General features: G+C 41.9%; 2 protein-coding genes across 2 annotated transcripts in view; one reads left to right on the top strand and one right to left on the bottom strand.

Annotated features, from left to right (window-relative positions):
- The window catches only part of BCL2L13 (BCL2 like 13), a 34573-nt gene extending 32757 nt beyond the window's left edge, over positions 1 to 1816 (bottom strand). Inside the window, exon 1 of the mRNA XM_088521571.1 lies at positions 1765 to 1816. The gene's annotated coding sequence lies outside the window, so the exon portion shown is untranslated. The remainder of the gene's footprint in view (positions 1 to 1764) is intronic.
- Positions 1817 to 3381: 1565 nt separating this feature from the next.
- On the top strand, positions 3382 to 14734 carry ATP6V1E1 (ATPase H+ transporting V1 subunit E1). Its single transcript, XM_010220360.2, has 9 exons — positions 3382 to 3531; positions 6942 to 7007; positions 8309 to 8418; positions 8882 to 8948; positions 10743 to 10832; positions 12138 to 12206; positions 12487 to 12581; positions 13473 to 13560; positions 14126 to 14734. Exons 1-9 carry the CDS (start codon positions 3499 to 3501, stop codon positions 14186 to 14188), a joined length of 681 nt encoding a protein of 226 aa, XP_010218662.1. The 5' UTR covers positions 3382 to 3498; the 3' UTR covers positions 14189 to 14734.
- The last annotated feature ends 608 nt before the right edge of the window (positions 14735 to 15342 follow it).

The raw sequence follows: 15342 nt of genomic DNA, 5'->3' as shown, positions 1-15342 counted from the left end.
CCTGAAAGTCACTAAGTCACACTTGAAAAGTCAATCATTCCAGGGTGGGAAGCAATTTCCATCTACAGCCCAAGTCACCAAACTTCACTTACCGGCTGCTAATGTTTGTGTTAGAGTACTGCTAAAATAGAGTCCCTTCCGGCTGGGGGAGAGTTATTTCAGAACATCAGTGGTCTCAGCCAGGCAATGCTAACCCAAGCACAGATGGTGAGATTTAGAGATGTAGCAAATCCATAGTACAAGAGTTCAAATCATTTTTAGGGAAGCAAGCTGCTGAAATATTCTAGGTCATCCTCCTGATAACCCCCTCTGTTACATGCAACCACATTTACCACTGTCAGCTCGCCATGCTTCAGGCCAACCTAAATTATATTTATACTGTGCTGCGTTTTACAACTTTCAGTCGTCAGGGAGTTGTTTGCAGGTCATAGATCTACAAAACCATGCTCCATATGAACAAAACAACACAAAACAAAACAGCCAAGTGTTTTGCAAGTTTACCACGGATATTTTGAATGAAACTTGCATGTAGGGACTAGTTGCACCTTGCAGGGACTAGTTGCACCTTGCAGCAGTTTGTCTCTGAAAACATTTCACCTATCTGGTAGGATTCTTCAAGGCATCCCCTGATAGAAGATAATACCCTTGGAGCATTTTTCATATATTGCAGTATTGCATAAGAGATACTGAATGTTTTCAATAACCTGAAAATTATTGGGTTCAAATATATCAATTCCTACTGGAAATGAATCAATACTACATCCATTATTGATTTGCTAGTAGTACTTAATGGATACAAATACTGGAAAATGGGGTAATCATTTATCTAGCGATGGTTTTGGTTGGCCTTAGATGGAAATGTAATTAAATGAGCATTCCAGACAAATATTTTGCTTTTCTTTTACGGAAAAAAAAAAAGAAAAAAACATTTATGAATTACCTAGTGCAAAGGTTTTCAACCATTCCAAGCTTTAAACCATCTTACCACAATATTAAATTATTGCAAACTGAACCTTTGTTTGCGAACGCGTAAGAAACCCCGGCTTGCATTCACTGTGTTTTCATTTGCCATGTGCTGCTTGGACTCAAAAGCAAACCAGTCAGCAGGTAGCTCGCACTGGAGCTCTGCTGCTGCCGCAAGTTTCCAGCGCGCCAGGCAAACACAGGGATGAAACCCATGAGCAGGTCCCCGGGAGCGCGGCGTAAGCTACTCAGTTACTACGGCAATGAATGAGATATTTATATCGAGGCAGAAACAGCAAGAGGCACCGAGGCGGGCATGAGTCAGCCGGCAGCGTTTGAGGCGCTCGAATCACACGGCTCAACCGGTGCTCGCGCCAGGTGCGGCCACCAAGGCCGCGCAGCCCGGGGCGTCCCGGGCCCGGCCCGCGCCGCCCGCGAGGGGCTGCTGCCAGCGCAGGGCAGCGGCTCCACCGGGGCGCCCTTCCTCGCTCGCAGCGCCGGGCCTCGCGCCCCACAGCGGGAGCCACCCCGGCCACACAACCGCGGGCGGCGGAGGGGCCGACGGCTGCGCGGGCCCCGCCTCCGCGGCGAAGCTCGCCGGGCGCCGACCCCGCCGCGATGGGGGCCGCGGGGGGAGGAGCGCGCTGAGTAACGGAACGGCCGCGGCGCGCGCGCCCGCTCCCCTGCCCGACTCCCGGCGGGAGAAACGGGGGAGCGGGAGGGAGGGGGCTCTCGCGCGCGCGCACAAAGCGGCGGGGAGGGGGGAGGAATAATAAGCCGCCGCCCCCAGCCCTTCCTCACCTGAGAGCGCCGCGAGGCGGAGAGAGGGGCCGGGGAGGAGGACGGGGAAGGAGGAGGAGGAGGGAGGGAAGGTCGGGCGGGCGCGGAGCGGCGCCGGTCGGTGCGCGCGGGTGGGCGGGCGGGTGCGCGCGCCCGCGCGCGCCGGGCGGTTCGAGCCTTGCCCTAATTTGCCGCCGCGGCCATGACGGAGGGGCGGGAGGGGAGGAGGGCAGCCCGAGAGGGCGTCACGTCATGGCGGCCGGGCCGCTGCGTCACGGCCCCGCCCTGCGGGGCGAGGCCGCTACGTGACTTCCCCCCCGTCCGCCTCCGCCAGAAGGAGCTTCCGCCTCGGTAGCTGTCATGGCGGCTGCCTGTGCTCGGCACGTGACGGGGGAGCCCAGGCGGGAAGCGCCGCCGCGTGCAATGCGGTAAAATATATAGTAAAAACAAATAAATAAAAACAACCCAGAAAGAAACACGGACGTGACAAACCCCGCTCAACGATCCGATCTGTAATGAGCACTTCTCTTGTTTTGTTTGTTTTCCTCAGGTGATTGTACAGGCAGCACTGGGGAAGAAGCTTCTCGTCAGAGTAAACCATGCCACCAGTCACAGACTGCTCAAAATAACGTCACGCTGGGAACAAAGTTCTTGAAGAATCGGTGCATTTTTTTTTTTTGAAAGTAGTCCTGACATAAAGTGACAGAAGGTAACCAAAAAAAAACAAAAAACAACGAAAAAGAGCTTTTGCATCTCACAGTGTATTTCTGTAATGAAAAGCTGTGGCTGTAACTGTTAAAAATAGAAATACAACCAACCTTAATGGCTTATCACAAGATGCTTCTAAATTGCTTCCACCTGAAAGTCCTTGACCTCCTACCTCCATTGTGCTATCCAGGCCTTTCCCTCCCCTTGCCGAGCTGTTTTCTGTGTCCTTCTGCTTTACTCTTCATGATTCTTACTGCAGCCTTGCATCTCATTCGTGTGTTTAAAAAAAAAAAAAAGTCAGTTTAATCTTACACTACCAATATAAACGTGAAAAACAATAATACTAGTATTTCCTAGCCTTATACAACTGAGAGCTGGAAGTGACCTTGATGCCAAAGTTTCCTGTGATGGGGAGTCTAAGGCACTACCAAAACATCTCCTTTAGAGCTTTATCAGCAAGTTTTTCTTCAAGTTTAACCTAAATCCCCTCTATTGTAAATTAACAACTTCATAACTACCACAACTTTTCAGAATTGCACACACCATGCCATTCAAAGTCCTTAAAACACTAGTTAGTGGGGGAAAACTGCTCCCTCTCTCACACACAGCGCTCCTGACCCTACTCACTCCAGTTCTGAGGCCTAATTCTGCCCCCCGCCCACGCCAAGGCTCGCAGCGGGAGAGGCGTGCCTGGAAACCGGGGAAGGGCCTAACTGCAGGAAAACGCTGTTGCGCTCCCCGCAGCTGCGAACAGCCTGAGACCAGCCCTGCCAAAGCCGCCGGCGCGGCCCGCGCAAGCCAGACTCAAGTCAGAGCCCGGCAGCGGCGACCCCCAACCGCCGCAAGATGGCGGCCTGCAGGGCTGAGGCACAACGGGCCGCGCCGACCTCCGGCTTCCTATTGGCCGGGAGGCGCGGAGGGGGCGGGGCGCGGTGACGCAGCGGCGGCAGCAACAGCTGTGACCCGAACCGGATTTGATTCCCCTCGCTGTCGCCAACGGTCCCAACGGTCCCGCCGGTCCGTCCTCGAGCCGCCGCCGCTGTCATCATGGCGCTCAGCGATGCCGACGTCCAGAAGCAGGTACCGCTTGCGAAGCCGTGCCCAGGCGGGAGCCTGCGGCCCGGAGCGGGCAGTGCGGTGGCCGCTGCCGACTCTGTGCGCTCCTCATGGCCCGGCCGGGGATACGTGGGAGGGAGGGAGTCGACGGGACGGAACCGAACGGGGAGGCACCGCCGCTGGCGGCAGAGCTTCTCTCGGGGCCGCCTCCAGGATGCGGGCAGGGTTGCCCTTGGAAGAGGCCCGGTTGGAGGCAGAAAGGTAGTGCCTGCTCTGAAGCAGCAGTCGTAGCTGGGAACAGATCCTGTGGCTGACTCCCGTTTTAGCTGCTGAGGAGGGTCTCCTGCTCTGGTGCCACACTCCCTTGTGAAGACAAGGGGAAAGGCATTCCCTTTGCTGGGAATCCTTGGGAGGAACAAAGTCAGTTTCAGAGGGAGTTGATTTTTCTTTCCATTGGTTGCCATGCATGGGGGAACTTTGCTCATGCATTTTGGTGACACCTCGTGACAGGCTGTAATGAAAGAGGTCAGAAGTAGCCTTTAGGCTACCTACAGTATTTAAACCCATTTTAAGGCAGATAAATATGACATTTGTGCAGGCTGTTCAACTGTCTTGAATGCTTTTTTTTTTTTTTCCTATTTCTGTACCTTGAGCAGCATGGTGCACCCTGGCTTCTCTGGCAATGGAAATCTACAAGGCCGGAGTCTGGACTGTGGTCCTTCCTCCAGTCAGGACGTTCTGTCCTTATTGACAGTAAACAGTGCTTTTCCCTGTAAAAGCTGCTCTGAGCTGGGTTGAAGGTGGTGCGGAGGGTTAAAGACTGCACAGATCCAGTTGAGGCTGGTCAGTGGAGTTCGTTACGGGTGATGGGCAGATCAGTCAAGCACCATATGCCCTTTGCATCATAAGGGCTAAGTGTCTCACTTTCTCATTCAGTAAACATAGTCTCCTGGCAAGGAAACATCACATTGAAAGTAAAATCAGTTGGTTGCCTTTCTCCAGAAGAGGAATTGTGACATTACATTCTCCAGTTTCTTATTTGCAAACATAGGGTTTTTTTCCTTTCTTTTCAATAAAACTGACTTTGGGGTTGTGTCGCTCAATTACCATAGCCAAGATCAGGATATACAGATAAACTAAACACATAATGCAAATAGAAATGCACATCTGTGACCTTCCTGTAATTGTTTTTCCCTGTTGAAACTAGGATGAACCTGTTAACTGGAAAAGAGAACATTGCTTATAAGTGTGCTCACTTCTGCTTGTGTATGAATCCGTGTGGATTTGGCAAATGATCCTCTGAATTGCAACCGCTTGCCTAGTGCTTTCATCAATTTTTCACATTAGAAATTATATTCAACTAAAATATTTTTTCCCCATTGATAGGTTTGGTTACTTTCTTCTGATAACAGTATCTTACAGATTCTTGTATGTATTCTGGCTAGTCATTTCTAGCCTAAACCAGTCTAACAGCTGAAACCTACCATGGAAAGGTTAATCAAGCTAGTACATATACTCCTTGATGTGCAAGAGCTATTAACTTAATTTGAAATTACCATGTCATTTAAAAATAATTATTTTTGACTGCCTTATTTTTAGTAAACCTATTTAGATGTGAAAGCTTCATTTAGGGTCTCTCTTCATTTCTGTGAAAAGCAAAAAGAGCATTCAATGCAAAAGCAATAGTGGTGTTTAGTTTAATGTATTTTTACAGTGCAGACATGGGAAAATGGATGCCATATCACCTTGTTTCTGCCTTATTCCTCTAACTTAGGCAGAGGACATATGTTGAGCATCTAGAATTGCTTAAAGTATTTTTCCAAAGTTCAGAAACCAACCTAAACCTGAAGAAATTACTAAGTAGTTCAAAAGCTTTAGTCTCCTTCAGCATTAGGCTATTCAGCAAAACAGATTCCCATATTTTAGCAGCCTCACGTATGGTTTCTAAAATGCCTCTCATCTGGTTTCTAAAGGTAGATCTCATGCTTGGATTTACCAGGCATCTAATCAGGTGAGCAGGATAAGAAGCTCAAATTGCAGGTGGACATGCTTACAGAAATATTGCAAACTGGAATTAAATAACAGTCTCTGACTTGATCTTAAGAATGGAGATATCTTCATTCACTTCATCCATTGTATGTGCTTAAAATCCTCCACTTGTTTGCTAACTTCTGTTTTTCTTTTTTATATGGACATGGTGCTGCTCTGCATGCCTTGGTTGTCTTTACATTGCCACCCTTTTCTTTCTTTAAAATACTTCATTTCAACATGAGACTATACAGATAAGATCTTTCATCCAAGTTTGTTCAGATCAGGTTGAGAAATTGTTCTCTTCACTGAGTACAAGTAAAAAGTCAGTAAGATCTTATGGTCCACTAAAGGACAAAGCATTCACCAGGCTGCGTTCAAAAGTGTGGTTTGGGTGTGTATGAGTCCTTATAAGGTACTCCAGATGTGAACCTAAACTTAAGCCAGGTCACAGGTTGGCATGTAGGCATAATGAGCAGAACCTGCCATAATTGATTTCCATGTCTTTAGACAAGCAGCTCAAATGCTTTATAATGTTGTGGAGTCATTTTCAAAAGGTTCTTCAAATCGATTCTATTAATGCATATTATGTTTTAAAGCAGCATGTGGTATACCTGTTGTGGTCTTGGTCAAGTAGCACAGCTATCCCTGATTTCTTCTTCCCCAGCCCCTCCAAACAATTATGCAACTACTCTGTGAAATCATTTGTAGAGTTGAACTGAAGAATGGAGGTTTTTTTGTTTGTTTGTTTTATTGAACACTTTTGTCACAAGCTCTTGACCTTGTAGCTTCCTACAGAATTTTTTACATCTGTTAAGAAAGATTTCTTTTGCGTGTAAAGGGGACTTCTTCATCTGTCCAGGGTGAAACGTAGCCCTTTTCTTTCCTTTAAGCACTCATCTTGTATGGAAGGCCCAGGTTATTTTAACTGCTATCTGTCCTGGCTTAGAGCAAGGACTCCACATTTAATTTTCCATGTTTCATGTGAATGTTGTAAGAATTACCCTACTTAGTTGTATTATACAATGATTTTTTTTTTTTAAGTCCAGGGGATAAAAATTCCTGTTCTCATTCAGTGAAGAATGAAAATATTCAATCTGGCATTTGTACAAACTGACTTTAGTTTATTTTGCATAGTCGCATTGTGCTTCTAACTAGATTCTTCTTAAGGTATCCAGTGAAATGGCCTTGTACAGAATTATTATTAAAAAAATGACTTTCTTGTAGCCCGTGTTACACTGAAGTAATTTTTTGACTTGTAAGCTCAATTGAACTTCTTTGAAAGAAACACTATTATAAGAATTAAAGAATAGGTTTGGAGGGACTTCTTGTGGAACAGAGGAAACCTTGCCTTTTCATCAGTTCTTTGCAATCAAAAATGTTTTCTTTTTTCTCTCTTGTTGTAGATCAAGCACATGATGGCTTTCATTGAGCAAGAAGCCAATGAAAAGGCTGAAGAAATAGATGCAAAGGTAAAGATGATGGTTCAATGTCCGTAAGTGCAATAGGAGAACTGCATATGGCATCCTATTTTGATAACTATCCTATAACACTTCCGAAAGATACAACTTCCTTTGCAATTAGTTTTTATCTAGCAAAATTATGCTACTAAATAAACAGGATGTTTATTAACTTCTGACAGATCAAATCAAGAGCGATGAGTTGGAGCTACCTTTTGTCTGGTTTCATAGTGCTTAAATGTGAACTTGTATGCAGCTATATGCAAGCGGTAAAATGAGATTTAAGTGTTAATATGATACAGTAGATGAATTGGAAGACCCTCTGTCCTCCCCCATGGCCAATAGATAACTTGGCATCACTGATCTGTGAGCCAGTTCATACCTGTATCTAAATTTGTATAGCCACACATAAACTCGGTTCTAGATGTGATTAGTGGCCATCACAAGGAAGAAAATCATAAATTTAAATTTAAAGCATGAGTTGAATTAATTGCAGAATTGTTCACTTGGGATAGTTCAGAAGGGAACGAGCATAATAGGAATCTGGTGATGTTTACTAAAGGAGCATTAATGGTGTCCTACAATCCTACCAATTTGCATTATATAAAAAAATCTAACTAGTATTTGACTCGGTCTGTGTATTATTGTGTTAATAACCTTCCATAAACATTTTGATCTGGAGAAATCTCTAATTTCTTCTAAAGCAGGTGATTTCCAAGGAGAAGTCAGAAGCTGAGACTGGGTACTCGGGTATAAATATAAAAATTTCCTATGTGTTTTCAAATGCTATATAACTAGGCTTTTTAAAGGGTAATACCTACATTATCACTCTTCCTTAAGCATTGCTTAAAATTGTGGAGTTGAAGGACACTGAGAGCTAAGTAGCTTATTTTAGGTAGGAACTCTTGTAGACTCTGTCTGCTTTCTGGCTACAAAAAAAAAAAAAAATCCAGGCCTGAAGCTCAGACAAAAGAGAATTTAGTTTCTTAGCTCTCCACTGACTGTGTAACATATAGGGTCAATAATTATATGCGTGAGGACTCCAAAGAGAAACATGACCCGTCAAACATTGATAAAATAAATTGCTTCTTTATTAGAAAGGTTTTAGCAAAAACATGCTGACTTGAGTATTGCCTGAAATGTTTTGCTTGTATGGAACCAGGAATTTTATCATCCCAGTTTATCCATAGATGTGTTAAAGCATAGCCATTTCATTTTGATTCTGTGGGGGTTTTTTTTTGTTGTTTGTTTGTTTGTTTGTTTTTCAGACTGTGGAATCAATTTCCATTTCAGTTATTTAATTTTTACTCTAGGCAGAAGAAGAGTTCAACATTGAGAAGGGTCGCCTTGTGCAAACACAGAGGCTGAAGATCATGGAGTATTATGAAAAGAAGGAGAAACAAATTGAACAGCAAAAGAAAATGTAAGTTGCTTAAGTTAGATGGTCAACTTCAGAGCTTGAGCTACCGTCTTGCAACTGATTATACAATAAACTGCTTTTCCTTGGGAAGTGGACAAATTGTAGCTAATATACTGACTTTCTGGGGGAACTATTGAAGAGACATTACAATAGTATAATTTCTAAGAAGTCTGGTGAACGAATCTTCTATGTTTCCATATGCAGTTATTGTGTAAAACTCCACATTGGTGTGTTACGTTGGGACTAATGATCATGTTAGGTTTTGTGTTTGGTGGGCTGTTATTGAAGGAGATGGTTCTGCATTGTAATCATTTGTAAAAGTTCAGAAACAGATTCAGACAAGTCAACAGGCTTATCATTAAATATGTAGAATTGTTATCTTTAAAGTGTGCAGTTAAATATAGTAGTTCTAAAACCCATGTTCAGAGTTTGGTGGATTGATTCAACTTTCCCATGCAAATTGCAGTCAGATGTCCAACCTAATGAATCAGGCAAGACTGAAGGTTCTGAAGGCAAGAGATGACCTTATTACAGTAAGTATATCTGAATTAAAGATACAGAGATTTTTTTTCCTACTGTGTGCTAGGAAGTGATCTTTTCCACTCTCCAAACAAAAATATGGTTTATAATTGAGCAATTTGCTTCAATACACAAAAAATGGCTTCCCCAGCTGCTCTTAAATTTTGTTAAAATATTGTCCATCTTTCTAATCAACTTCAGCCTATCCTCTGTTTAAATACCCTGTCCTTTTAGGCAAATATAGTTCTCTGCCAGCAATGTGGCAAGTAGCAGTTGTACTTACAATTTGGGCAGTAGTTTATTTCCTCAAAGACCAGGAACTGTCTTTGCACAACACTTTGTAGAACTGAAGGTCTATTGGCTGAAGTTCCATTGGCAAAGCTAGCATGGCTTCACTTAAGCAAGTAGGCTTAAAACACCACAAAGTGGTCGGTTCCACCTCTGTTAGGGGCCACAAGTAGATCAGAAGGTCTTTCCAATTCTAGCATGTGACAGGTATAGGGTGAGTGATCATTTACCAGTACAGACTAAATGGAGTCTACGTTCAATGTCACTGTGTTTAACATGGCATGCAGCGTATTCTCGTTTTGGTCATGATACACCTGCAAGTTTTCCGTCATCTCTTTTACAGCTTCCTTGTCCCATCTCAGAAGCGATGTAATGTTCCATGTTCTAGCTAGATGGTGCTGTTGAGCTACTGGAGAAGCAGAGAGACATTGAAAATAAAAAAATATATTATTTTGTTAATGTGGATGCCATTGCCATTTTGGAGAAAAAAAAAAGAACTTACCAGTTAATTACTTCCTTAAATCTAGTTTACTTTTTTTTTTTTTTTTTTTTTAGTTTGCAGAGGGGAGGTGGGTGGCTGGCTAGAGTGCAAGAGTGTAAACTCTGTTGCAATAGTCTCTGCTGGGTAATCTCTTCCTCATTTATCAGCTGACTCAAGCTCGTGCTTTCTGAGTAATGCATAACATTCTTCCTCATTTTAAAACACTTAAAGTCACATGCTGTGCGCTCATTTTTCCCTTATCAGATCTTTAGCCTCCTTCATGAACAAGAGATGAGCATTTCCAGAAATGCCATGTTACTCCAGTATTGTCAGATTTGACTGTGATGTTGATCGGTGGTATTCCTGCATTTCAGTACTGATTCTGTTAACATGTGCTCTTCTCTTAGTCATCTGGAGGCAGGGCAGCTAAAACTGCCCCCCCCCCCCCTCCGAATAATGCTATTGCTTTGCCTGAAGAAGGTGTGATAATAGTTCAGTTCTGGGAGCTACGTTTGAGCTGAATAAAATTCTTCACAATTCTGATACAGATTTCCTGAACACAGATATTCAAATTAAAAGTAACCTTTCACATTTTGATTTTGATTGATAATTACTTAAAATTAAAAATAAAATACTTAAGCAGAATGGTTTTGGATTTCTTTGATCACAAAGCTGGAAAAATCAGTTATTCAGGCAACTTTCTTAGTTTGGTAGGCAGTGATTTACAGGATATTTATTTTGTCTGTCTGAAATAGTTTAGTAAATACTAGGCCTTTACTACTGAGCTCTCCCTTTTCCATGAAAAAAAAGGATTATTGTCGTGTTACAATGGGCTCAGACCAAGACGAGGGGGGAACATTCAGAAGGAATATTGTGTTGTGCACATAGATTAAGGTCTAGCTTGGATGAACACCAGCTGGAGTGTACACTTACGTGTTGGCAGGGTGTGATAGCCATGCTAGGAGTACAGAAAGTTGGTAGGCATGAAACCAAATGCCAACCAGATGGGCTCTGCTGATCTGATTTCTTCTGAATGTAGGATTTGCTGAATGAGGCCAAGCAGAGACTTGCCAAGGTGGTGAAGGATTCTGCCAGGTACCAAACACTGCTGGATGGACTAGTTCTACAGGTAAATATTTAAATCATAACAAATAGTTGATAGAAACCTTATCCTTCTAGGTATGTGTCCTTAGTTGTCAACCAACTCTAGTGGTTACAGTTATTGTATGAAGTCTAGATCAAATATTGCTGAGGGGTTAATTTTATACACCTCTCAGTTGGGATTTTGAACAGGAAAGTCTGGCTGCAGCTTATTTTGGATATGAAATCCAGTGTAAGAAGCTTTTGATATAAGAACAATCGCATACATTGTAATATGCACATATAAGATATAATGCAAACACTTTAAGCTTCTGTAATAAGTGGCATAAAGAGCTTCTCAAACATACCTTTGTTAAAAGATGTTTCTCCTAATATAGAAGTTGGCAGTTTTCTGCTTTTAAAAAGTTCTGAGCATTTAAGACTTACATGTCCTGACTTTGACAGAGCTCACTGTAGTATGGCCTACATCTGTGACAGACATATAAAACACAGAACAAGGCTTTGCATGGACTTTGAGTACCACCTTCTAGTCCTCAGACTTAACTTAAATGTTGGCCGGGATCTTACTGTATTTACCTTTGTGCCCACTAGAGCCACCTTCTGGTATGACTTAGTCTTTTTTTTTTTTTTGACCTCACACAGATACAGGGCACTAGCTCTACCTTCTTCAGTTGGATGACAGAGAATTTTTAATAGTGTTTCCTCCCAGCTTGTATTTCAAATTCAATACTGTTGTTTCATTGCCATATTTAGGTCTGGCCTGCAGTATTGCTGTGCATCAAACAAACCTGTCTGATTCTTGCAAGCTGGACCCATCTGTCATGGCTCATTAGATCTGATGCAATAAGGGATCATCTCCTCTTTCAGTGCTTATGTATTACCACAGCAGCTGCAAGAGAGGGATTATTAGAACAGACACCTGAAAATAACTGTATGTCTTAACTAAACAGCTGTTTTAGAGAATGTCAGTTTGGCATTTTGCTTAGTCAGGTTACAAAGCAGTGATCATACGTATATGTCTATGTTACCTGGGCAGTTTACTCCTATGATCAATACATTTAGCTACACTTGAGCTCCAGGTTTGTAGCTAGTGCAGGAAATGCATCATATGTAGTTATAGGTTCTTTGGGGTTTCCCAGATTTTGGTGATATCTCAGAATGTCTTTGAGGTGAGCACAACCAAAGAACTACTGCACCTCTGCTAAACAAAATAAGGTAGTGGTGTCGCTCTTTGGCTATCAGTTTGATCAGCTCCTGTCCTTTCTTGGGGTTAAACAATCCGAACACAATTAAAATACTAATTTCCTGATACTTCAATGGTTATCTTGTGCAGGGATTCTACCAGCTGCTTGAGCCCAGAATAGCTGTTCGCTGTAGAAAACAGGATCTCCCCATGGTTAAGGTAAGATGCTTAGAATAAAATGGAAATATCTATATCCAGTGCCCAAAAACCATTACAAATATTTCCTGCCCAGATTCTACATGTGTGATATGAGTAAATGAGTAAAGCACTTCTGCTGCAAATACAGTGCAAGAGGGGAAGTACGCTCTTTGATTTGGGGATCATTTACTTGTTTGATTATTACCTAGGAAGTTTTAGACATTACCACAATATTAAGAATAATAATTACTCATTAAATAACACATTAGCACTGAATTAGATGTTTATTTTTTTATCTTAGGTTGCTGTACAGAAGAGTGTTCCTATCTACAAAAATGCCACAAAGAGAGATGTGGATGTTCACATTGACCAAGACAACTTTCTGCCAGAGGACATGTAAGGAAAATGAAAGTCTTTTATAGAGAGCACTAACTTAATGCATTTTTATAAGGCAACAGCTGCTACTGTAGCAGCTGCAGAACATCACGTATGGAATAATCGCATGAAGTGTCTGCTCCTGTTTTAGCACAGTTTGGCACTTCTTGTGAATCAAGCACAAATTCTGCAGTTTCCTACAGTACCCTCTCGGTCACAACATCAATAAAGGTTTTGTGCAACCTGCAGCGTGTTTCACATAGTGAAGCAGACAGGGAACAACCATAGGTAGAAAGTTTTAACTACTGGAATTTTAGAGAGGGAGAAGACAGATGTGCCTATGCGTTCTGTCTCAAGAAGCAGCAAACAATTGAGTCGTAAGGAGGAATATACGGTGTTACAGGGTGTTCACTGAATGATGTTTATGCCACTAGATCTGCAAGGCTTTATTCCCATATAGTATAATAAAGATCACAGAACAAAGCTGTCTATTTTAAAAGTAGCTATCTTGTCTTTTATGTACGATGAAGCAAAACTTTTTGCTGGGAGTTTTTCATTTCTGAAAATTTGAAACCTCCAAGTCTAAAATTTTCTTTTGTAGTGACAAATTTCATAGCCCCATTTGCACTTTAAACATGCTAATGAGGACCCTTGTATGCAATTATGCTCTCTTAATAACTTCTAAGGATGCTTTGCAGTACTGCTTCACTACATCTCTTTGTCCCATCTTACTAAGGCATCCTTTATATATATTAAAAAAAATGCTTTGACATACATATATGATGTTCCAATAAGCAGGGATTTGGGATAATGTGTCTGTTACTGTGTCTGTTACACTATGGCTTGGAGATGTATTATGTCTGCGATTTGTTTTCTTCTTTTTTTCTTTTTTTTTTCTTTTTCCCTTTCTAGTGCTGGAGGTGTTGAAATCTATAACAGTGATGGCAAAATTAAGGTTTCCAATACCCTGGAAAGTCGTCTGGATCTTGTAGCCCAGCAGGTGAGTTAGACTCCCGGAGAAGGTAAACAAGGAATAATTATTTAGTGCTGTCTTACAGTTAAAACCTTCAGTTTTCAGTGTGGTAACAGTCACAATACTATGTGGGGTCAGATTTCAACGTGCATGACAAGTAAGAAGATCTTTAGAAAGGAATGAAACTATCTATTGCCTGTGGTTTTCTATCACAAATATGGCTTTTCCCAAAATGATGCATTTTGAATGAAATATGAGCATAAAACTCCAGAAATTATGATAATAAAAGGCTTTGTATGGCTATGCTGCAGTAGATGTTGAATTACTGAGGCTAACTAATTACTGAAGTTAGCTTGAGTAGTGGGAACTTTGGCTTAAATTCTATCAGAAAACCTACTGAAAAACTGGCTCTGGTATCTCTGCCTCGTAGACTAGCACACAGTGCATGATCAGATGAAGACTTCAGAAGAACTCACATGAATTGACTTCTTAATTTTGAATGCTAGCCTAGTTATCACACAGCGTTTCCAATAGAATGTACAACAATTGTATTGCCCATTAAATATAGCTCATATTTACTCTTTCTCAACAGATGATGCCAGAAATCAGAGTAGCACTCTTTGGTGCTAATGCCAACAGGAAGTTTTTGGACTAAACTTCTATGAAAGAAGGTGGGATCTATTCCACTGCCATACTGAAGGGATGCAAAAGCATCTGCTAATTTAAATCTTGAAGTATAACTTTACTGTGTCATCCAATATCTGTTCTTCAATGGAAAAATTTTGCATACCTGCTGTGCTTAGCCTCTCCACCTGTGGTTTATTGCTCAAAGGATGTGACGACATGCATACTCATCAGAAGTGACACTAGAAAGTGGAGCATTTAGGCTCTTGGCTTTCCTTGCACTGTTGTGGTGCTATAAAGACAAGTGGTCCATTTAGGGTCACTCTCTTTGCTTTGGCCACATCTTTCTCAAGTTGTCTAATCTGTGAAGTAAATAGCTATGCTGCCCATGAGAAATCCCTTTCCAATTAAGGTCTTCAGTGTTACAGAAGGTGTGCATTCCTTCCCAAGGTTAGTAGTTTAATTCATGTTATTGGTCAGGCAGTTTCTGTTCTGTATATGTGATATTAAGAAAAAAAAAAAAAGCCTGAGCCTGTAAAACTTTATTTATTAAAATAAAAATTTGTGTGTTTATGGAGTTCTTTGTAGCCTCTATGTGAGTGGTTGCCAGTGACCTTGAAGAAGGGTATTGTGCGTATAGCAACTTACTATTTGTGGGCTTTGTGTACTAACTGTTCTATGAAGGTAGAATTGAAAAGGAATGAGTACTGTCACTGCTATTTGTTCAAGTAGTTTTGAAACCACAGTGACTCAAGAACAGCTAGAAATTTACATTGTGCCGTGAAGAATTATTGCTACTCACTACGGTACTCACTGTTTGTGGCAACATTGCATTAGGCAGTGTTTTTAGCCTTTTCTTCTCAAGCTGAGATGAATGTTCCTTTACTCTAAATGTTAGATAAAACTTTCATTAGCTCCTTTATCTAAAATGGAGATTAACTGACAAGGAAATCTCAAATCACAAGTAATGAAATCTCTATTTCTAAAATAAATGCATTTAGTTCCGTCTTACAAAATATTCTTGCTTTCTACATACATGGTTTGGTATCTATTCTTTTAGTACCCTGCTTTTCCATAGATTGTTTCATGTCTGGACAACAAGTGTACCAGATTAAGGTTCTACTAATTTTAGACTTGCAATTACTGTTACAGCCTGTAGTCATTGATCTGGTGTCCTGCCTGTAC

This window comes from Tinamus guttatus, unplaced genomic scaffold (genome assembly GCF_059628265.1).
Source record: "Tinamus guttatus ecotype Peru unplaced genomic scaffold, ASM5962826v1 Tinamus_guttatus_pri_ptg000125l, whole genome shotgun sequence".
In the NCBI taxonomy this organism is placed as follows: Eukaryota; Metazoa; Chordata; class Aves; order Tinamiformes; family Tinamidae; genus Tinamus; species Tinamus guttatus.
The sequence above is the reverse complement of the archived record's forward strand: the minus strand, read 5'-3'. Positions and strand labels throughout refer to the sequence as shown.

What these genes read in the sequence shown, in the direction of transcription:
- ATP6V1E1 (XM_010220360.2), top strand. Translation starts at nt 3,499, where the DNA reads ATGGCGCTCAGCGATGCCGACGTCCAGAAGCAG. An exon ending in ATTGAACAGCAAAAGAAAAT is followed by an intron (nt 8,419 to 8,881) that starts GTAAGTTGCTTA and finishes TGCAAATTGCAG; the next exon opens with TCAGATGTCCAACCTAATGA. An exon ending in TGGATCTTGTAGCCCAGCAG is followed by an intron (nt 13,561 to 14,125) that starts GTGAGTTAGACT and finishes CTTTCTCAACAG; the next exon opens with ATGATGCCAGAAATCAGAGT.